This window comes from Callospermophilus lateralis, chromosome 9 (assembly GCF_048772815.1).
Source record: "Callospermophilus lateralis isolate mCalLat2 chromosome 9, mCalLat2.hap1, whole genome shotgun sequence".
Lineage (NCBI taxonomy): Eukaryota > Metazoa > Chordata > Mammalia > Rodentia > Sciuridae > Callospermophilus > Callospermophilus lateralis.
The window spans coordinates 38,606,506-38,631,774 of NC_135313.1; the positions used below are offsets into that span (position 1 = coordinate 38,606,506).

General features: G+C 34.4%; 1 protein-coding gene across 1 annotated transcript in view; it reads left to right on the forward strand.

Moving 5' to 3' along the window:
* The window catches only part of Dnah7 (dynein axonemal heavy chain 7), a 289,014-nt gene that overhangs the window by 111,366 nt on the left and 152,379 nt on the right, over nucleotides 1-25,269 (forward strand). Inside the window, exons 22-26 of the mRNA XM_077110312.1 lie at nucleotides 8,504-8,716; nucleotides 9,750-9,859; nucleotides 16,871-17,039; nucleotides 19,408-19,510; nucleotides 19,631-19,758. Of these exons, the coding sequence (XP_076966427.1) occupies nucleotides 8,504-8,716; nucleotides 9,750-9,859; nucleotides 16,871-17,039; nucleotides 19,408-19,510; nucleotides 19,631-19,758 (723 nt within the window). The remainder of the gene's footprint in view (nucleotides 1-8,503; nucleotides 8,717-9,749; nucleotides 9,860-16,870; nucleotides 17,040-19,407; nucleotides 19,511-19,630; nucleotides 19,759-25,269) is intronic.

Sequence of the window (25,269 nt, forward strand, 5' to 3'; positions counted from 1 at the left end):
TATCATCCCCAATTTTTTCAATAATTGCCTTTTCCAGAATATGCTTATTTTACAAAATAGAACAAAGACAGTCCACATAAAATCTATTTTATGCTACAAGTCAAATTATAGATTCCTTAAATAAAAATATTATATAATAGATTAAAAAACTTTAAAAAATAATTATTTAAAACTTATGTCTAAACCACTTATTTATTCACATTATGCAAAATTTAAGGGTATTTGATCCTCCATCTTGTAATTACATACATTTGTGTGCCTTTAAAAATAGAGGACTAAAGGATGGGGATATAGTTCAGTTGGTAGAGTGTTTACCTAGCATGCTCAAAGCCCTGGGTTCAATCCCCAGCACCACCAAAAACAAAACAACTAAGAAACTTCCCCCTAAACTCATAAAGATTTACAGATACAGACTAATAAAATTCTCTTTTATGCCTTGAATAAAACTATCCTATATAGACAAGGGATCAGATGATTTATTTTGACTATTTTTTGATGTTTGATTTTTTTGATGTATTGATTTTCAATAAGTGATATTTTGAATGATGCTTATTATTAAATATTTAAATATTCTAATATATTCATATATCTGAATTAAAAATTAATTGGATGGCTGTTATTAACTAAAAAGCAAAATTAGACTTAATGCAAACATCTTACCCTTGAGATAGGATTTTCAAGTGAGCCAGTTTTACAGTTGACCCATCAGTCTAGCAATTGTAGATCTTTAGTTTAAAATCACTGATTTTAAATACATTTTTTGATGTGGAATTTGTTATGTCTTTAGTGCTAAGGCAGTGTTGAACATTAGAAAGTGTCCGAGTTTGGGAGGGATACATGATTCTGTGGGTAGGCAGATCCCAAAGAGAAAGAAGCTGAGCAGCACATGCTTAAATTACTGCAGTTTACCAACATGTTACTTACTTCTTTCCAGGAAGGAATTAGGGTGTAAGTCAGGTTGTAGACATTTTTCAGAAAAACATCTTTCTTCCTGAAAACCAGAGCAATGGGGACTCAGGGTTTCCCTAAAAGCAGTAAGCACTGGGGGATATTTCTTGGGCCCTGGCTGTGTTTGCCACATGCATTTTTCTCTATCCTCAGTGGGGTCAGAGAATTTGTTTTGTCTTTTCATTCTTAAGCTACCATTTCACCAACCTCCCTATACAGAGGGATTACTCTCTCACCAAGTCTGGCTAGTGGGGAGAGCATAGTTTCCTGGGATCTCTTTTCCTACTCCCTGGCCCATTCAACCAACTTTGTCACTCACCAAGACAAGTGTTTATGCATCTTCTAAATTTCTTCAGATTTAATGTGGTGTTTATTACATCTATAGTCTTATGCCAAGCAGGCAGTAACAGGAAGATCCAGTGTAGGTTATTTCCATTTCAATGGGTACCTGTGCTTAAACTACTTGCCTGTAATTCTTCCCAAATTGCGTATAGATGAAAATAGTATTTTGGTTTTTTTTTTTATTTCTTGTCTTTACAAGAAATTACATGACAGTATGTATATTTTGACATATTCTAAATACATGGATTGTAATCCATTACAATTTTGACCCCATTTTTATGGTTGAATATGATGTAGAGTTATACTGGTTGTGCATTCATATATCTGCAAAGGAAAGTTATGTACAATTCATTCTACTGTCTTTCCTATTCCCATGCCCCCTCCTTTCAGTTCATTCCCCTTTGTCTAATCCAATGAACTTGTATACTTCCCCTTCCTACCCTCCCTTGTTATTGGTTAGCATGCACATATCAGTGGGACTGGTTTGTTTAGCACGATATTCTCGAGTTCCATCCATTTACCAACAAATGCCATATTTTTTTCTTTATGGCTGAGTGATATTCCATTTTGTATATATACCACATTTTCTTTATCCATTTATCCACTGAAGGACACCTAAGTTGTTTCCATAGCTTGGCTATTGTGAATTGAGCTGTTATAAACATTGATGTGGCTGCGTCACTGTAGTATGCTGATTTTAAGTCCTTTGGATATAGACCAGGAGTAGATAACTAGATCAAATGGTGGACCCATTCCAAGTTTTCCAAGGAATCTCCACACTGCTTTCCTGAGTGACTGCACCAATTTGCAGCCCCACCAACAATGTATGAGAGTACCTTTTTCCCTATATCCTTGCCAACATTTATTGTTACTTGTATTCTTGATAATTGCCATTCTGACTGGAATGAGATGGAATCTCAGTGTAGTTTTAATTTGCATTTCTCTAATTGCTAGAGAAGTTGAACACTTTTTTATATATTTTTTGAGCATTCATATTTCTTCATCTGTGAAGTGCTTGTTCAGTTTCTTTGCCCATTTATTTATTTGGTTATTTGTATTTTAGGTGTTAAGTGTTTTGATTTTTTTTTTTTTTTGTATATTCTGGAATTAATGCTCTACCTGAGGTATAGAGGTGGTAACGATTTTCTCCCATTCTGTAGGCTATCACTTCAGTTTCTTGATTGTTCCTTTTGCTGTGAAGAAGCATTTTAGTTTGATGACATCTCATTTATTGATTCTTGGTTTTATTTTTTGCACTTTAGTAGGAGTCTTATTGAGGAAGGTCTGTTCCTGAGCCAACATGATAGAGAGTTGGGCCTACTTTTTCTTTTAGTAGGCACAAGGTCTGAAATGAGTTTTGTGTATGGTGAGAGATAGGGGTCTAATTTTATTTTGTTACATATGGATTTCCAGCTTTCCCAGCATTATTTGTTGAAGAGGTTATCTTTTCTCCAATGTGTGTTTATGGTGCCTTTGTCTGGAATTGTGAAGCCTCCCACATTACTTTTATCACTGGAGATTGCTTTGGCTATTCTGTGCCTCTTATTTTTCCAAATGAATTTCATGACTACTTTTTCTATTTCTATGAAATAGAAATTGGAATTTTAATGGGAATTGCATTAAATCTGTATATGACTTTTGGTAGTATGTCCATTTTGACAATACAAGAACATGGGAGGTCTTTCCATTTTCAAAGGTTGATCATGGTGCACTATTTTTTAAATATGTTTCTGTGTGTGATTTGCCAGTATGTTAGTAAGCATTTTTGCATCTATATTCTTGAGGGATATTGGTCTGAAGTTTTCTTTCCTTGATGTGTCTTTGTCTGGTTTTGGTATCAGGGTGATATTAGCTTCATAGAATGAGTTTGGAAGGGTTCCCTCCTTTTCTATTTTATGGAATAATTTGAAGATGATTGGTGTAAATTCTTCTTTGAAGATCTGGTAGAATTCGCCTGAGAATCCATCTGGTCCTGGGCTTTTCTTTCTTGGTAGGCTTTTGGTAGCATCTTCAATTTTATTGCTTGAAATTGTTTTGCTTAATTTCCTATGTCTTCCTGTTTCAATTAGGGTAGGTCACATGTCTCTAGAAATTTGTCAACGTAGTCATGATTCTCTATTTTATTGGAGTTTACATTTTCAAAGTAGTTTCTGATTACTGTCTGTATTAGTCTCTATGATGATATTTCCTTTTTCATGGTGAATTTTAGTGATTTGAGTTTTCTTTCTTTTCTTCATTAGGTTGGCTAAGGGTTTATTGATTTTATTTGTTTTTTCAAATAATTGATTTTTTGTTTTGTCTGTTTTCTGAATTTCTTTTTGCTGCAATTTTATTGCTTTCAGCTCTGATTTTGATTATTTAGTAAATTCTACTGCTTGGGGTAGGGCAGCCCAATGATAGTAACAATATATGCAAACAATATATAGCAGTAGACTAGGTCCTTAGTTCTTATTTTGATATTCAGTATTAATTGGTATGATATGTAGTAGGGATAGTGGATCAGCAATTTCCAGCACTAAAAACGGTATATAATCATGTATTATATATGGTTTAAAATCAAACAATACAGGTGTTATCTATGACTTTTTTCTATTAATTATTTCTGTGACATTGGTGGTAGGTGTAGATGTTTTATACCTCAATTTGTATTAAGAAGTCTGAAGGATAGAATTGAGTATGTGTAAAGAAAAAGAGACAGGAAGGTGGAAACATGTTTGCAATTTCAAAGGGTGAATAGGGCAGATGCAGTGGTTACTTAGGAAATGTTAATTTGAAAGGGGAAGGAACATAGAATATAAAAGGGGAGAGAGAATGGAATTTGGGAGTCAAGATAAAGAAAAGAGAGAGAGTAGTGATAAAGATGATACAAAACAGAATCAGAAACCCTAACCCTCAAAATACAGAGCATGGAAAACTAACACCTTCAAAAACAAACCAAAAAAACAAACAAAACAACAAACAAACGAACAAAAAAACTACAATGACAAAAAAAAAAAAAAAAGAAAGAAAAGAAAAGAAAAAAGGCTAGAAATGAGGATAGAGAAACAAATATGAATATGTACAGGATTCCTTGAATCAGTTAGTACAAATTCAAATAAAACAAACATCCAATATGGAATCCCAAAAACAAAAATCAAAACAGAACTATTACCACAACAAATAAGCAACAATACAAAACAACAATCTTGGTGAAATGTTAAGAAATTAAGGAGTCGTATCATCTATGGTGGACAAAATAGTCAGTGAGCTCTGTGTTCACTGTCTGTGCCCACCTGGTTTTCTTTTTATGGTATAATCTAGACATGGGAGTATGGGCCATGAATCGTGCATCCTTCCTTTTTATTGTGTTGCTCATCATATCAAAGGTTGGAGTTTAAGACTTCTGAATTTCCCTTCTTGGGAGATTAGTGTGGGTAGACTAGGCTTCAGGCTGATCCACCATGGAGGATGGGGCAGGTGGATCAAGGGCTGGTGCTGGATCCTATGGGCCAGCAGTGAGGCTATGTGCTGGACCTGGCAGGTGTGGTGGCAAAGCAGCCACATGGCATGTAGGCCTATGGGCTGGCAGCTATGCTGCGGGTCTACTTGGCAGAAAGGTGGGCTGATGTGGGTGCTGGGGGTTGGGAGACTGGGGAGTGGGGAGGATCCTAGTAAGTCCCTGGGACTAATGAATGCTGGACTGCAGAGGGAGCAGGGAACCAGGCTGGTTCTGGGACTGGGCAAGTGCTGGCCCAGGTAGGCTCTGGGAACTGGAGGGTACCAAACTGGCTGAATGAGCAAACCCAGAGCAAAATCCCTCACATCCTCTCTTCTAGCCTTCCCACCTGCTGTAGCCAGCCTTGTCAGTCCCTATGAGCCACAGAACTCATGGAGCCTAGTTCTCCTGAGCTTCTCTAACCTGTGTTCCTCTGGGCAACATGCTCCCAGTGTCTGACTTTCCACAGGTTTGCCAGGCTCAGAAAGGCCTATATAGACTTAGCTGAAAACTCACAAATCTGGCCTTCCAGTTTCCATAGGCTCCACCATGCTGTGGAACCAAGAGGACTCCTGGATCAGTCCTCCATAGATGACTGAAAAACTCAGGGCAAGAGGTTTTTTTTTTTTTTTTTTTTTTTTTTTTTTTTTTTTTTCAGATCTGATTAATGAGTCAAACAGTCTCTGGTTCAGCTAGGGCAGACTGCCCCTCCAGTCTCAGGATTTTTCACTCTAAGCCTCGGGGAGATGGGGAGACATAGTGTTCCTGCTGCTTGAGTTCTGGGTAGCCAAGTTAGGAGAAATGCTGCCCCACTCTAATCAGCCATCTTGACTCCTCCAGGGTTTTGCTGTTGTAGTTTAAAAAGTTTTCACTGATACTGGGCTAGGGTTAACTATACATTATTATTCTGTTCATTTTTATTACATGATATTATATGGTGCAGGTCTGGAACCAGTTACCAAGAATGCCAGAATAGAAACTATGTTTTTCTCTTGAGTGGCTGCTACAATATTAATTACATACTTTCACAGCTAAGTTTTGTGGCATGAAATCAAACTTTTCATGCATCCTCAAAAATTCTTTTCTTTTTCATCTGCTTGTGATTTTCCTGTTTTAATCTGCCCTTCTCCAGATATGTCCCTGTCATATTTCATCCAAGTTCTGGTCATTCAAGTTCTGTAGCAGCATCATGAGGAGTCAGTACATGCTTTAGTGTTCTCTAGAATTAAAAAAAATTAATATGAGATTCTGTCACTGTAGGCCTGCATATGTTTTAATATTCCATATGTTAAGAGTTTTTTTTCCCTTATGAATGAGTGGCTCATATGTGAAATTGATGACTTCAGATGAGCAGCAGAAGACTCTTGGTTATCTCATGGAAGACAGAGTGCTTCCATTCTCTGCAAACACCCGAAAGCTGAGTGCCTTATAGCAAGCACCATGTTATACTGTCATGCTCCCAGAAGACCTGTTCACCACAGGATCTGTGTTTACAATTATTTATTCAATGACTGTTGATTATAAAATTAGTCTGTGTCAAGCATTACAGGGAGTATAGAATAAATGGAAGAATTATTACTTCCCCAGAGCCCAGGATATTGTAAATACTACTATAATTTTGAGGCAGTGTATAGTGGTACAGATAGAAGAATCTAAGTATGATAGAATTGTGAGATTTTAGGTAAGGTTTATTTTAGTTGAATATTATACTAGTTATTTTCAGATTCATTGGCTCACAATAAGATTGTTTTATAGGGAATGAAATGTAACAAAAATGTTATCAGTGTAAATGATTTTTTTCAATTTATTTCATCAAAAAAAATTTCATTGATTCATTTAACACAGTCCTAAAAAACTTGGTTTATTATAATCTGAAGCTAAATTTTAATTTCAAATCTGTTTTTTTAGTGTAGAGGAGTTCATTCTTCTGGGCATATCATTTGTACATACAATAAATTCAAATGTTACATTTTTATTTTGCGTCACAATAGTATGTGAGAACTGGTAAGACTCTTAAAGATTCTAAATTTTACTGATGCTGAGGAAGCTAAGATACACCAATTGGCACAGCTTGTATTCCTAGGATCAAAACTATCCTTACTTATGTTATGCTCAATATAGTTAAATTTATTAATTAGGTTAAAGAAATTAAATATTTATATGGTTAAACATTGGTGGAACAAAAGTTCATTTTTCATTTCTTAAGAAAATTACTAGCAAATTAAACATGTAAATAATAGAAATGGAATAATGTTTAAGCACCAAACCTTTAAATACAGAGCTCTCTTAAAAATAACAATTAAACAAAGATAATATAATTCAAGGAATAAGACAAGTGTCCTATATAGAAAAACCTTCAATCTCCAGATCTTATCTTTTAAACTTTTTTCATTCTTGGAAAGCCTTACTTTCAGTTTAATCTTACACTTAGCAATGGATTTAAAAGAGTGAAATAAATTCTTCAGTGTACACTGTTTATTAAAGATTTTTAGAGTGGATAAAATGACCTGGTGAAACCTATTGACAATTCCCTTAAACACAGTGGTGTTCATTGATGCTAATTTGATTTTCATCCTAAACCCTCTTCTGTTTTGAACTTATTTATTAGATTGAGCTACCAGAAGAGAGACTCCAAAGCAGTCTTGGTCTCCAGAAAACTAAACCATGTGATGTTCTGCTTATTAGTATCTTAGTCCATAGCAAAATACCTGTGTACTTCATACAGAAAAGTGGTTTATCTCAGTCACAGTTTTGGAAGTTGCAAATCCAAGATTGGGCAGTTCTATCTGATTGGACTCTGATGAGGGCCTTCTGGTCATAGCAGACATGATGCATGTATCATGGTAGGAGTGTGTGCAAGAGGGAGTGATCACATGATGCAATAAATAACAAGAGAGATTAAGGAGGGGCCAGGTTTCCTTCTAAAATAACAACCCATTCTCATGGGACCTAGTTCAGTCTCAGGAGGCCTGCATTAATCCCTTCTGAGGGTGATGTCCATGATCTAGTTGCTTTCCATTAGGCCCCATCTTTTAAATGTTCAACCACCTCAACACTGTTGCCCTGGAGACCAAACTTCCAGCACACGGACCTTCTGGGGACACACTCAAATCATTTCCAAAATAGAGCAGTATCTTTTCATCTCAAGTGATATAAACCCCTTTCAGAAAATGTGTGCAAGAAACTTAGAAGGACTCATAGGATCAAAGGAAGAGAAAGAGTCAGAGCCTCAGGGCTTCATCATTGCAGTAGTCCCTCGTTCACCATCTACATCTATCTGCTAGTTACTAGCAGTTTTTTTTCTGAAAGAGAAAGAAGACTTTCAGTATCTTCATGAGGGCATATTGACAGTCTGCTTAGCCTAGTGAAAAGCACCTTTTCTCTTGGTTGGATAGCAATCCCTGGGAAGAACTGTGATTGGCTCTCATTAGGTGCCACATGCCCACTTCATGTTGCCACAGAGATGGGGAATATTATAGACAGCTCCAAACAGAATCACAGAGAACAGAGAAAGGATGTTGTATTGATATAAAGCACATATATCCACTATATCTTGCCAGATTGGACTTGTTTGCCTAATACCTTTGTAGTAGTAGAGAGATGTTATTTTAAAACTATCATATAGAAAATTATGATAAAATGCCAAGAATACCCTATATACATACTAGTTTAAAATGGTTTTGTTCAAAATTATTCTGATCACATTGGGAAATTGTATCTTATTTTACTTTCTTTAAGGCTCTTGAGCAATATTTGGAAAAATGTAACAGACAAATTGATGATATTGTCACTTTGGTCCGTGGCAAATTGTCCAAGCAGAATCGTGTTACTCTGGGAGCCCTTGTGGTACTGGACGTCCATGCTAGAGATGTCCTTGCAGCACTTGTGAAAAAAAATGTTAGTGATGACAATAACTTTGAATGGTTAAGTCAGCTGAGGTACTACTGGCAAGTAAGTGCTCCCACTGAATGTTATTACATAGCAATTTCAGCTCATGGCTTTTTAATTTGTGTTTGCTTGCTCACAAGGGAAATAGTAATGTAGAATTTCTTGCTGATGACTGACTATATTTATATAAGTGATTCTCCGTATTGCAGAATAAGACAGTCAATATCTACGTCTATATTTTAATATCTATGCTTTATCTCTATCCAAGTGTGTGTGTATATATACCTAAATGTATATATATGAAAATAAACAAAAATTTTTAAAAATTATTCATTTAAAGTTTTTAAAATGTTGGGATTAGTCAGTTTTTAGATTCCTAGTACATTCAAAGAATGTACAGATCAAACTTTCCTATCATTGATCAATGGCAGAATCTAGAGGAATGATCTGTAAGGAAGGATTTTATCAGGGTATATGGGTGGCTGGTGATGGTAATCATGACGGGGAAGGCAGGGAGAGCAGGAACAGTTTGTACAGTGGCCTGCTAAGCATGGGCAGAGAGAGGAGGTGACTGGAGAAATGCACTTGGAAGTTCTCAGCATACAAGCTTTTGTGGAAGTCTTGAGACGTATGAGAGGAAGACAAGAGGGGCAAGAACAAGCATCCTGGGAAACCATTTAAGTGTCGGTGCATATGGTGGTTAGAAGCTCCGGTAACAGAGTCGTTGTTTTAAATGCCAGCTCCTCCTCTTACCAGATGTATAACCTTGGGCGAGTTCCTTACTCTAATTATCAGTTTCCTCATCTAGAAAATGTTGATGATGATAATACTCATTCTATATTGGGGGGGAAATATAGAAAATATGGGAGAAATAAGGGACAAATTCTAAAGCATTCGATGGGAAAAATTAAAACCACTGACTTCAATTACTTCTCTTATGGAAACTAGCTTTTGAATTCTTCTGAAGCAAATGATAATTTTACAAATACATTTTAAAGAAGTCTACTTTATGTTATTATTTATTAAAAAGCTTGAGATCATATTGTTTAAAATGTTGTTATATTGACCTAATTTAATTTTGTCTGCTTTATCCTAGGAAAATAATTTAGAAACAAAAATGATCAATGCTGGTTTGCGATATGGGTATGAATATCTGGGTAATTCCCCTAGGCTGGTTATTACTCCACTCACGGATCGATGTTACAGGTAACCCCTTTAATATAAGGATCTATTGGTAATGACTTTCACTACCCTTACCTACTAATTTAGTTAAGAATAAAAATATTATCTTCCATATGGAAAATTTATCCTGTGTTTTTTTTTCTTAGACCTTTGATTCTCCTCTTAACTTTATCTTCTGTTTCTCTTTCTCTGCTGGTTTCTTCTTCTCAGCTTGGGCTCTCAATATTCTCAGTTGTTGGAGTTGGTTTTGAAACTCTTCATCCCTTCTTTCTTCTTGAAACTCTCTGACTTCTTTTTGGATTACTAGAGCCATCTTTTTCTTCCCTGAAATGTTGGTTTTCTAAAATTCTATTCTCATGTGGTATTTTATGTCATGCTTCATGGTTCCCTGAGTGTTCTTATCACATACTCTCAGGCTTTAGTGGCCTACATCTTGAAGACTCCATATCTGTGCCACTCTACCATAAGCTTTTGATTTATATATGACACACACACATATATATATAATATATATGTAAAACATATACATTATATATATTATATATATCAAATATATACATTATATATTATGTATACACACGCACATATATATAATATACATATTTTATATATATATATATATATATATATCACTGGATACCTCACTGCATATCTCATAGGGACTTGCATTTATATTTTTTCCAAAATGTAACTGTCCATTTCCTTTTTTAAAAAAAATAGTACATAAAGATGAGCTATGGAGGATTCAATGAAAAGGACAGGAACAAAAATGACAAAAGACTAACCACATCTACCTTTTTAAATGCAGGTTCTGAGCCAGTTAGGCTTAAGTTGGGAGAGAAGGAAAGCTTTAAATTGGATGAAAGATATTAAATATTATATAAGACCTAAGTAGACTTTACTAGTTGGGGGAGGGATGACACAATTCATTAGTATCTTAGAATGACAAGAAAAACTAACATATCTACCCTAGATTTCATCCAGCAATGGGGAAAATATTTGATAAAATTTAAAATAACAATGATTAAAAAATTGTTTTCTGCTTACATTCTAAACCAGTTACTCAATAAACTAGTTAAAATTATAAATTTTTTCAAAGAAATTTAAAGACAAAGTTTAATTTAGTATTTGACAATAATTTGCAATAGGAACTTGAAGATAAAGTACTTAGAGCCCTTTATTATTCAGAAAGAGGATAAAGGGATTTATTAATTTTAGGCTTCATTGAATGAAATAGGCACTTTTAAGTCAAAGTTAGCTTAAAAGAATAGAAATAGAATCCCATATCATATCTCATATCATATCCGTATCAGATGAGAAAATTGAATTTTAAAAATTTAATAAAAAGATAATACATGAAAGAGGAAAAGCAAAAGAGAATAAAAATTAAAACTTGGGGAATATAATACCCCAAATATTATTTTCTTTACTTACCATTGTTTCTTGGTTTGCTTTACTTCTTTTAATTTTCTCCTTACTGTGTAACAACTTTTAGTTATTGGTTCAGTGAATATCTGCAAGCTGTGTTCTCTTAGTCTTTATATAAATAATGCCTCTCCCTCTCCTTTTCTTTCATTCTCTGTCTTTGTTCAATTATTAAAATATGTGCTAAGTATAGAATTGTAGATGAACAATAATTTTCCATCAGACTTCCAAAGATAATATTCTCCTGGCATTTATCCATTGTGATTGCTGAGAAACCTGTTATTTTAATTATTATCTAAGTAAATTTTCTTTCTCCATTGTAATTTTCAAAATTTTCTCTTTATTGCTGATATCCACTGTAATGTTATTAGATGTGAATTATTTTTTCCTCATGTAGTCTTTCATGTCCTTAGTTGAGGTATCCTGATATACCAGTTTCAGATTTATCTCTGAGGAAGGGTATATGGTTTTCTTTTGTCCAAATGTGCATTATTTGCATTACTTATCTATCTTACTTGGGATTTTTTTCAATTAATGTCTGTCTTCATTTATAGAAAATTCTCAGCCATTGCCACATAAATTTTGCCTCTTCACTATTTTCTTATACACCTCTTTTTTTCTCTGCCTCTTAAATTTTTTTTTTACATTTGATATCTGTATCTCTCTGGGTGATTTCCTCCAGGGCATAGTTCTGTTTCCTTATGTTTATTTTAATATATAACCAATTCACTGAGTTTTCCACATTTTTGTTGCTAGAATTTCAACTTCTCTCTTTTATGAAATTGGATTATCTCTTTGTGTTTTCTCCTCTCTCTCTCTCTCTCTCTCTCTCTCTCTCTCACACACACACACACACACACACACACACACACACATACACACACACACATTTTCTGGTGTCCATTACTTTCTATTTAAAATCTCATTTAGCAGTCCACTACTCATAGACCTTTGTCTACCTGCTTTTGTCATTGCAAGTCTGACTGAACTTTGGCACCCACCCGCCTCCCATTTTACCTTTGAGGTCATTTTAGTACGGGTTGTTTCCTCATGTAGTCTTTCATGTGCTTAGCTGAGTTGTCCTGATGGAGCAGTTTCAGATATATCTCTGAGGAAGGGTATATGGCTTTCTCTGGTCCAGAAAAAAAGTTTAAGGTTAGTTTTTTATATGGGTTCACATGGGCAAGTAATTGGGATTTGAATCCTCTCCCCTCAGTGAATGATATAGGCTTCATGAGGCTCTGCATAGAAGATAAGCTACTTCTTCTTGGTTGTTTTTTGTCTTTCTCTAGTAGGTTACTAGAGTAAATTGACTTCTCACTTACAGAAAGAAAGCATTTCAAGACTTCTAGATTTATATAAGTGGATACTTTTCAATTCTCCACCTTGCCTCAATTCTGAGGATTTATTTCCTGTGTCTGTGTAGGCATAAATACATTTGTGTTTATATGCAGATCCTAAAACAACATAAACCTCTGCAGCATTAGTACCTAATTACTTCTCCAACTTTGTGTTCCCTCTTTGTTGGTGATTTCTCTTTTATACTTTAAAGAAAGGCTATGTACAGAAGACTTTTAAAGCTAATAAACAAATTTAGCAAAGTTGTAGGGCACAGAATCAACATTCAGAAATCAATAGCTTTCATATACTGCAGTAGTGAATCTGCTGAGAAAGAACTATCCCATTCATGATAACCTAAAAACAAAACAAACAAACAAACAAACAAACAAAAAACATTGGTCATAAATCTAACCAAGGAGGTGAAAGACCTCACAATGACAACTATAGAACACTCAAGAAAGATATTGAAGGCCTTAGAAGATGAAAAGATCTTCAATGTTCTTGGGTAGAGAGTTAATATCATCAAAATGTTCATATTACCAAAAGCAATATACAGATTCAATGCAATTCCCATCAAAATATCAATGGCATGCTTTATAGAACTAGGAAAAATGCAGCCCTAAAATTCATTTGGAAGAATAAAAGATTCAGAATAGCCAAAACAGTTCTGAGCAAGAAAAGTGATACAGGTGACATCACAATACCCAATCTCAAATTATACTACAGAGCTAACAAAAACACTATGGTATTGACATCAAAATAACATGAAGAACAATGGGATAGAATAGAAAATAGAGACAAATTCACATACTTATAGCCTTTAGTACTTGTCAAAAGGGCCAAAATATATGCTGGAGAAAAAAATAACCTTTTAAACAAATGGTTCTAGGAAAACTGAGATCATTTAGATCCATATGTAGAAAAATGAAACTAGATCCCTATATCTCACCCTGCACAAAAGTCAAATCAAAGTGGATAAAAGATCTAGGAATTAGACCAGAAGTTTCTAACAACTGCTAGAAGATAATATAGAGTTAATACTCTGTCATACTGGTGTAGGTACTGACTTCCTTAACAAGACCCCTAAAGCTCAATCAAGAACCAATAAGTGGGGGGCTGGGGATGTGGCTCAAGTGGTAGCACGCTCGCCTGGAATGCGTGCGGCCCGGGTTCGATCCTCAGCACCACATACAAACAAAGATGTTGTGTCTGCCGAAAACTAAAAAATAAATATTAAAAAAATCTCTCTCTCTCTCTCTCTCTCTCTCTCTCTCTCTCTCTCCCTCTCTCTCTCTCTCTCTCTTTAAAACAAAAACAAAAACAAAACATTAAAAGAATCAATAAGTGGGATGCCATCAAATTAAAAAGCTTCTGCAGCAGAGGAAATGATTAAGAATATGAAGAGAGAGCCTATAGGATGGAAGAAAATCTTTGTCAGCTGCTCCTCTGACAGGGATTAATATCCAGAATAAATACAGAACTCAAAACACTTAACACCAAAAAAACCCCCAAAACAAACCCAAACAGCCAAACAACAACAAAAACACAACAAACAAATAACCTAACCAATAAATGGGCAAAAGAACTAAACAGATGTTTCTTTTTTTTTTTTTTTTTTTAGAAATATCAATTGAAGTTAAAACTCAGTCATTTATGTATTGTAAAGCTGGTTTAAATCATACCAGCATTAGTTTACTTTTTTTTTTTTTTTTTGGTCACTATAGCTGAATACCACAGACTGAGTTATTTATTTATTTATTTAATTTTTTAAAATTTTTTTTATTGGTTGTTCTAAACATTACAAAGCTCTTGACATATCATATTTCATACATTAGATTCAAGTGGGTTATGAACTCCCATTTTTACCCCAAATACAGATGTTTATTAGAAGAAGAAACAAAAAATACCAACAAACACATGAAAAATGTTCAGCATCTCTAGCAATCAGAGAAATGCAAGTCAAAACTATACTAAGATTTAATCTCACTCTAGTCAGATGGCAATTATCAAGAACACAAATTATAAGAATAAATTCTGGTGAGGATGTAGGGAAAAGGTACATTGTTGGTGGGATCACAAATTAGTACAACCACTCTGGAAATCCTTATGCAATTCCTCAAAATGAATGAAACCACCATATGACCCAGCTATCCCACTCCTTGCTTTTTGTCCAAAAGAACTAATAGCAGCATACCATAGTGATACAGTCACTTCAGTATATATACAGAGGTACAACTCATAATAGCCAGATTATAGCATCAGCCCAGATACCCATCAATAGGTAAATGGATAAAGAAAATGTGGTATATATGCACAATGGAGCTTTACTCAACCATAATAAAGAATGAAATTGTAGCCTTCTCCAGTAATGGAGGGAAATGGAGAATTTCATGCTAATTGGAATAAGCTTGACTCAGAAAATCAAAGTCAAATGTTTTCTCTCCTGTGTGGAAGCTAGAGAAATATGAGGGAAAGAAGGTGGTGGTCAGGACTGGGAGATAGGATATCAGAAGATATAGGGAAGATCAGTGGAGTAGAAGAAGGAGATTAAGAAGGGAGGGAAGGAGAATGAAAAGGAGAAGAAATGTGGAATCCATTTTTAAAATCACATTATATGCATATGTTAATATATCACAGAATTTCACCTTTAAGTATATGTACAAAACACCAATCAAAAATGAATGAGTCTCGGGAGGCTCAGGCAAGAGGATTGAAAGTTTGAGGCCAGCATCAGCAAATTAGTGAGGCCCTAAGCAACTCAGTGAGACCCTGTCTCTAAATAAAATATAAAAAATGTCTGGGGATGTGGCTCAGTAGTTAAGTGCCCCTGAATTCAAACCCTGGTACCAATAAATAAATAGTTAGATAGATAAATAGATAGATAGATAGATAGATAGATAGATAGATAGATAGATAGATAAAGGAGTAGAAGGGAGGCCAGTAGAATTAAGGATGGAGAATAGAAAGAGGGAAAGGGGATGGGAAAGGATGGGAAACAAGGACTGAAATGGAGTAAGTCAATTTCCATGCATATATGACTTTTTCAAAATGAGCCCAACTTCTATGTATAAATATGACACTTAATTTAAAAAGAATATAAACAATAATAAATGTTAGTGAGAATGTAGGAAAAAAAGATATACTCATACATTGTTGATTGGACTGTAAATTATTATGACAACTCTGGAAAGCAGTATGGATATTACCCAAAAGAATAGGAATAGAACTGTCACATGAATCACTTATTCCACTCTTTGGTGTTTATCCAAAAGAAATAAAATCACTATAGTGATACAGGCATATCACTGTTTATAGCAACTCAGTTCAAATAACCAGGTTATGGAACCAGCCCAGGTGCCCGTCAACAGATAAATGGATTAAGAAAATGTGGCACATATACATAATGGAGTTTTACTCAGCTTTTTAAAAAATAGAAATTATGGCATTTGTTAGTAAATGGACTGACCTGGAGAACATCATCCCAAGTGACGAAAGTGAGACCCAAAAAGTCAAGGGTTGAATGTTTTCTCTCATATGCAAAAGATAGAGCAAAGTAAGGGAGCAGGCGGGTAGATCTCACAAAATTAGAGGGAAGATCAGTGGAGTAGAGGAAGGAGTTTGGAGAAGAAGAGATGTGGAAAGGGAGAAAATGTGAAATGCATCTGACAAAATTATGCTATGTACATAAATGAATATACCACCAAAAATTCCTCCTTCATGTATATCTACAAAGCATCAATTTTTTAAAAATGATAAATAAATAGAAGGATGACGAGTAGAATAGAGGAAGGGGAATAAGAAGAAGGAGAAGGTGAGGGAAAAGAGGAATCACTAGATCTGAAATGAGCAAATTAAATCCCATGCATGTGTGAGTATGTCAGAATAAACCCCACTATTATGTATAACTATGATGCATTAATAAAATCATAAAATGGCCATGTTATTTAAAAGTTACTATATGTTTCACGTAACTTTTGTATATGCTTATAGTAAGGAAGCTGGATTGTTCAGGGTCACCTGAATTCTCCATATTGACCAGAAATCAGCACTGAATTTTAAAAATGAATTTGTTCTAAATTTGTCATATATTTCAGCTATTTAGAAGTAGAATAGAATAATAAAGTGATGTAGTGTCAGGGATTTGGGAAAGCTAGTAGGGAGGAAGAAATGTGAATTTGGTTCTCAGTTTTGTTTTGTTTTGTTTTTTGGCATGTGCATTTTTAAAAAATCACGTTATTCCTTAAGGGATGTCTATTTCTTCTATTTCAGAACCTTATTTGGAGCCCTTCACCTGCATCTTGGAGGAGCACCTGAGGGTCCAGCTGGCACTGGAAAGACAGAAACTACCAAGGATTTAGCGAAAGCTATAGCCAAACAATGTGTGGTTTTCAACTGCTCTGATGGGTTGGATTATTTGGCCCTGGGAAAATTCTTTAAGGTTTGAATTGATTCTCCATTTGTTTATAATAGAAAAATTTACAGGAAAGTTATTTATAACAATATAATTCAAATGCAAAGAAAAGGTAAAAATTTAAGCACTGCCTCAATAATTCTCAGGGGAAGTAGGGTTCTACTTTCTGTAATTTTCAAAATTCATTTTAAAGTTTTGTTGAGGATGAGCTCTGCCTCCATCTCCAGCCAGTCCCTGCTACAGTGGGTCATTGTTACTGATAGGAATGAGTGAGTGAGTCCTTAAATAACGTTAGGGCAGGTAACAGTTTGAGAACTTCTACATTGTGTAAAGATTGTAGGATTTAAAGACTTTTCACCTGTAGATCTTGTTATCAGCAGATTCTATGATCCAGTAAATTACTGAATTTTAGGCACATTCTAATTAATCTTTTTCAGTGAGCTTAAATTCTGTTTTTGCTTTCTTGTTTTGTTATTTTTTCTTATTCTGTGTCAGATTTCTACTCATAGGTGTGTAAGATACCAAAAGATGAAATTAAAGATTAAAGGAATTAAAGTCCCTGTTTATAAACACATGAATGTCTAGTCCATTCTGTAGTTCATTGCTAGAGCTTGCTGTTCTTTAAAATATTAGATGGTACAATTGAAGACAAAATAATCCATTTGGGGTTATGGGTTCTTTATATTCATATATTTTTATTTTCTGTAATTTTCAAAATTCATTTAAAATATTCTGTAGTATTTACTTCTATATATTTTTCTTTAGAAAACTTAACATGAGGGCTGGGGTTGTGGCTCAGTGGAAGAGCGCTTGCCTAGCATGTGCGAGGCCCTGGGTTCGATCCTCAGCACCACATGAAAATAAATAAATAAAAATAAAAGTATTGTGTCCAACTACAACTAAAAAAGAAGTATTAAAAAAAAGAAAACATGAATAAACTAGTGGAATTGGGATGTTGCTCAGTGTTGGAGTGCTTGCCTAACAGGCTTGAAGCCCTGGCTTCCATCCCCAGATCCCCCCTGCCCAAATTAATAAATTAGCAGAAAAGAACATAGAAGTTCTGCTCCAAAGCATAAACTGTTTTCTGACTAATATATCCTGGTCATTTTATAACAGATTTAAAATTTTATAGTGCTCTATATTTGTGATACTAAAACAATTAGAATAAGAATTAAAAATAAAAGTGAATCAAAATTATAATAAATAAAAACAAGAAAACATTTAAATAACATTTTAGTTCATCCTCTGTAACAATATACAAAATTGCTATAATAATTAATTGAGTAGCCTTTGTATTCCTATGTGTTGAAAAAATTCTGGTATATTAACAGTTTTTTAATCTATATTGTGATAGTCATAGTTCTCTCATTTAGACTCACATACTTAATTAAATTTGCTTATGATAATTTATTTAATCATATGAATACTTTGTTAGGTTCAGACTAAATAATGGAGGTAAAAATAAAAAAGACATCATTCTCATTATTAAGAACCTCAAAATCTATATAACTGAATATGTGATTATAAGTATTCTGTTCTGCATTATTTCGAATCCTTTTACTATATATCATGCATTAAGGTTCACAAATAGAGTCTTCTCTAAATAATGAAAATTGATTATTCTTTGACATGCATGGAGTTTATGTTCAATTCAGTTTGGTTCAATAGATTATCTATGTACAAATTCAAGGTCAGACACTATTAGCTGTGTGGGCTTTGCCAATTATCAGCATCTCATATGGTATATCCTTTGTTTCCTTGCATTAAAAGCATCTGTAAAGTGCCTTATAGCATGCCTCTACCCTTACCACTCATGTGCACACATGATATATCAAATGTGTGTTCTTAACAAATATTTGTTGAATTGATATTTTTAAAAAGTAAATTTGAATGTTTGATTTTCCAGTTTTTCCTTAAGATCAATTGGCATATATTTGTGAGGTACCTGTGAGTTAGGATTGTACACTCAGGCCCTAAATTATGTTTGTTGGTTATTAAGGTGCTCAGACTACAAAGCAGTTTCATTGGCCACAGAAGTCATCTCAGGTAGAGGATTATTACAGTCTATTCTATAGAGTCCACATGGTAAAAGCAAATAAAATGAAATAATAAATGAAAATAAAAAAGGCTTTGAAATTCCAGGAATACATCTAAATACCAAAGGATACACAGAAAATAAAAAATAAATTGGAAAAATTTCCAGTTGATCAAACTTTTTATTCATGCAGAATAATGAATTAGTAATGAAAAAATAAGCTGTCTTTAAAGATAAAAGTGAATAAGCAATTTCCTTGATAGGATATTAAATCCTTGAAAAGATCAGGTGAAAATGCAACATTTCAATGTAATATTCAATCAGATAAAGTTGAAAAATTTCATTACTCTTTTCTCCCAGGGACTGTTATCTTGTGGAGCCTGGGCTTGCTTTGATGAGTTTAACAGAATTGATTTGGAAGTGCTTTCTGTGGTTGCTCAACAAATCCTTACTATCCAAAGAGGTAATGAACTAATCTGTCATTATATTATGTGAAAATAGAAGAAATATAGGAGGTAATGAATGGCATAAGCCACATTTATATGGGGTTTTGCTAAGTCTTTTCATTCTTGATTATCTACAGGTATTAATGCAGGTGCTGAAATACTAGTGTTTGAAGGAACTGAACTAAAACTTGACCCTACGTGTGCTGTCTTTATAACAATGAACCCTGGGTATGCTGGGCGATCAGAACTACCAGATAATCTGAAGGTTTGAAGAATATAATGATATCATCGGTTTTCTTTTCATAATTTGCAAAGTTAATACAAAAAGAAATAATATGCTACCGTAGAATTTTATGTAAAATATTTGCTTTCAGGCATGATAATATTTTATTTAGAAAATTGTTCTAGAAGATAATCAAGCTTTGAGTAAAATAAATATGTATACCTTTGAGTAAAATAAATATGTATATAAGGTTCAATTTCCAAAAATTTATATTTTTAAATAGTGTTGGACATTTAAGTTACTTTTAGTTTTCCTGCATTAAAAATAATGTCACAGTGGGTAGTTTTCCTTATTTTCTCTATTTAAAACATTTCCAGTTAGAGATGAGCAGTATACTGCTAAATTGCCTTTGAACAGAGGTTGGGACAATTTATTTTCCACATCAATCCTCAATTTTCATTAATATACTGCACTATTTTTATTAAAAAACAGTACACTGCCTTAAGAAAATAGACCAGAAGCTTCACTTGAGAGTGCGTACACACACACACACACACACACACACACACACAACAATACCTTCTTTGATTATTAGTGAAATATGACATTTTCTTCATATATTTTTTAGCCATTTTATATTATTTTCTGGTGAATTGCATATTATGTCTTTTGCATAGTGTACAATGTTGGGGAATAGTGCAATGTCGATTTCAGATCCCAAACCAAGCCTTCTAACCATATTCCATGTCTTCCACCATTCACTTGTTTAGACTGACAGCTTCTTAAAGTAAATGAGCAATTTTTCTTTTCCATCAAAAACTTTTGATGTGACAAATTGCTGCCAAGTATTTTTGTATCCCTATGTTATGTTCTTTTATGTTAGCTTAGCTGTTTTAGTACTTTGACATAGTGAAGGAAGGCATGATTTTAAAATGAAAACCCAGTACATCCTTTACCTGAAAAGTGTTTTGTGACTTTTCATTGCAGTTTTCTTTTGGAAAGCTCTTTTTTTTAGCAGTTTTGCTATTCATTCCCTTATGTTACTCTTTTATTCAGTAGGATCAACCTGAATGCATAAATATTTATAAAAGCAGGGAAGACAAAAATCTGTGAGAAGCTAGTGGTGGAATGCTGAGACCCATTATTGGTTGAATCTGTCAATGTCCCATGCAGGCATTTTCAGAGTGTGCAAGTTGACACATGTCAAAATATTCTTGCATGGTTCTTAGGGTATTTTCCTTCTATATTAAGCCGAAAATTGTTCTCAAATTTGATAGATATTGTTGTTGTTGTTCTTGCTGTTCCTCCTATGGTGTTCTCTTTGATTAGAGCTGCTACAGAAAATGTTTCAAGTATATACGGAAATACCTAACAAAGAGTCATAGATTCCTTAAAACAAAAACAAAACCACAAAAACCAAAAGACAAAAATCCAGCTGGGCCTTATTGTTACCAGTCTTCAGAATCATCCTTGAAATCTCATCTTCGTTTGATGATTCAGTCAGCCACCAAAACCCAGGGATTCCATCTCATGAAAGTCTTATAATTCCTGCTGATCCTGGCTAGGCCTGCTGCCACACCTTGTTTTCACCCCTCTCAGTCTTCTCTTGGGTATCCTCCTCTGACAACTCTCTTTTTACCAGTTTCTTTCCCAGTGGAACTTATCATTACTATGTTACCACTGTTATCTATCAAACGAAATATAATCATATTATTTCCAGACTTAAAACCTGCTGAGCTCCTTCCTGCCTAAAAAATAAGGTTCAAATTTCTTAGTAAAATCTATGAGAGCCTTGGCCTTAGGACCCAATGCACATGTACTACCGTTTGCCTGCATCAGACTGTTCCATGGGGCCTCACTAGTCTCTGAATGTCCTATGCCTTTCTGCATGCTTTTTTTTTTCTCTCCTTTGAGTGTTCTCTTCCTGTTAGATTAATTTATACTCATCCTTTAATCTAACAGTGATCTACTTAATATATTACAGTTCAAATATGACCATCTGGATGAAGTCCCTGGACTTGGCAGAGGTTTGTGGCTGAATTCTGTCATATGCATGTCCATGATTTCTTTGAGTACTACTCTGTTGGAACTCTTGTAACCAGTTGTCAATCTCTTCCCTCTGTCAAGATCTCTGGTGGCCAATTTCATAAAAAACACTTCACTGTTGGAGAGTTCTCAGTCTGCCAGAAGGTATATTGGGCAGGACTTCAACAGCACCAGCCTGGCTCTCCTTTTTTTTTAAGTTGCATGTATCTCATGTATCTTTGTCTCAGCAAATTCTGGGCATTGATTCTGCTGCCACAGGCCACTTTAACTTTCTCAAACATAAGCCAAACATCAATCCATATCCCTCCAAATGCAGTGATACCTCCCAGGCTCTCACTACACTTAGGGATGGGAAGGGGGTTATGGGGATTCACAATATAACAGCAGCTCCTTTCAAAGGAAATATTTTCATAGATCCTTCCTTCCTTACTTTCTCTTTCAAATATAATCTACAAAATTGTGAGATGAGAAGTTTCAAGGGTTGTAAGCATTTCCTTTGTAGGTTTTGCATATTGGGAAGGTAAGATGCACTTTGGTAACTGATAAGTATTATTTCATGCAAAAAGAGTCTCATTTTGACACTTTTTTTTTTTTTTGAGAAAATCTCAGTTTAGTGAGCTCCTATGATATCTTACATAGTAGGTCACTATTTCTGGTGAAAGTCAATAGCCAAGTGTTTCTTTTCATATATACATGCTATATTTCACCAACAATATCTAAAGTTCATGGAAAGGCAGATTTTTTTCATTGATTTTATTTTTTAAATACACAACAGTGGAATGCATTACAATTCTTATTACACATATAGAGCACAATTTTTTATACCTGTATATAAAGTATGTTCACATCAATTCATGTCTTTATACAGGTACTTTGGGATATTTTTGCATTTTAATTCTTATTACACATATATACCACAATTTTTCATATCTCTATTTGTATATAAAGTATGTTGACACCCAATTCGTGTCTTCATACATGTACTTTGGAAATGATGTCCATTATATTTCACCATCCTTGCTAATCCCCTGACCCCTCTCTTTCCCTCCCAACCCTCTTCCCTATCTAGAATTCATCTATTCCACCCATGCTCCCCCTCCCTATCCCACTATGAGTTAGCCTCCTTATATCAGAGAAAACATTCGGCCTTTGCTTTTGGGGGGATTGGCTAACTTCACTTAGCATTATCTTCTCCAATGCCATCCATTTACCAGCAAATGCCACAATTTTATTCTCTTTTATTGCTGAGTAAAATTCCAATGTGTATATGCCACATTCATTTTGACACTTGTTACATCTAGATAAAACCATCCTAATAGAGCAATTTCTTAAGCACAACTCCACTTTAGAGAAGCTATATTTTAGATTGAAGCTATTCTGAGGAATCAGTATTTAATAATCCTTTCAGAAGAGTTCAATGGTAGAAGCCATGGTAAAATGGGCATGTTCTAGATCTCATGTCCCAAAAGCCAATAAACCGATACCTAGCTTTCCAGAGAGCATGTGGAATGAGACATCCTAGTAGTTCTGTAAATCCTGAATTTCCCATTTCACTCAACTAAAATCAAACTCATTCCTGAACAGGTGAAGGTAATTTTGAAATTTATTTCCAGGCCTTAGAAAGAAATAGTTAGAAGTTACTGCATAGTGGTACCCTGTCCTCCACCAATGCATCTTAATTAAGCTTCTCTAGAGACCCTCACTACAGTTGTTCTTGTTAACAAAATATCAGTCAAGATCTTTATAGAGAGCTCAATGTGGTTGGACACCCTATTTCCCATTGCTCTGCTCTATCTTGCAAAGACTAAATTTAACTGCAGACTTGATGGATATACTCTGCTTTTGTGGTATAACCTGTAAAATCTCCCCTGATTGTTCTAAGAAATGGGACAATAGGCACCTCCTAAGAACTCCAGGAAAAAAACATTGCTTCTATACTTCTATGTAAACTTCTGAAAAAAGTTATAAACTTCTAAGCTCTTCCCACCACAGGGTATAAAGTTTAAAAAATTGCTAGACTTGGCATTCAGAGGAAAAATTTGTTTTAGGCAGAAATCCCCTTTAGACTAGCTGCAGCCAACAAACCTGCTTCCTGCTAATTGCTCTAGTGACCAGCCTCTTCTGTCCTGCATCAATTGCTTGAAGTTTTTTTTTTTAATTGCACCAATTCACAGGCCTTTGACATACTCCAGGAAGTAGTATTTTATGTAACAGCCTTCTTCCATAAATAACACTAATTTCTACTGAGATAAACATGAAGGGCTATGCTCACATTGGTTACATGTGCTCGGATTTATTCAAGTCCTAGAATGGTACCAGTATCTATGTCTTTCTCTTCCTTTTTTCCTTTCTTTTTTTCACTCAAGAAGTTATGCCATTAGCTAAACTAGAATCCAATTTAGTTTTTTTTTCCCCTCCAAAGTGCTAAATTTGCCTCAAATTTACCGCTACCACTAACAAATTATTTCTGACACAATACAAAACCAAACTATGTTAGGTCAGTATGTCATATACCTTGTTTTGGAGTCCTTCTGCAGACATCTTGACTGATATTTTGTTAATAAGAACAACTGTGGTGAGGGTCTCTAGAGAATTTAATTAAGATGCATTGGTGAAGGAGAGGGTGCCACTACACAATAACTTCTAATGATTTCTTTCTAAAGACTTGCTCAAACTGAATTAGGCCTAAAAATGTTTTGATCAGCATGCTTTTCTCTGTGATAAGTAAGTACCAATGTTAAATATTTGCTGGAGATCTCCTAATAAGTGGAACATCATGATAAGCTCTTAAAATATCTTTATTCACTGATTTTTGTTTGTTTGTTTGTTTGTTTTGGTTCTTTTGTACCAATGTGTCTGTTTCATAGTGTTTTACAACCATATTGCTACTGTGCTAGGAGAACATGAACAGAAATTTGAGAAATATCTTGGGTGGTCAGAGGAAAACTTACAACACAGTACTGGCTATTGATCCCAAACTCGAATAGCCATTTGTACCATTGTAGAAAGATTGTGTAACCCTAAAATAGCCATAGACTGACTGTTTTGTGAATTCAGTCATTCTCTTTTATCCAAAAGTAGTTGTTAAGAACTTATACTTTTAAAGAGGTGCCATCTGGATTATTCATCTTCATTCTTTTTTATTTTTTCTCTCATATATGTAGTAGTTAGAACACTTAAGATTAAGATTCTCTGAAGTTACTTGCTCAAATGATATTTTTGACAATTTCTTTTTTCCATTCTCTAATGCTAACCTTATTGATAAGTCAGTACTAAGGCCTCTGACTAGTAGCTTACATAATCTATTGAAAGGGGCTTGCTTGATACAAATCTTTTACTTGTTCTCAGATGTGTAAGTGTCAGAACACTTATGCAAGATGTTCATATTTATTTTTATCTACCTTGTGTTTTGAGGATTCAGTTAATTTCTGAAGGTAAGATATTTACAAAATATATGAATACAATTACCATTCACTATTAGCATTCATTATAGGGGCTTTTTATGCC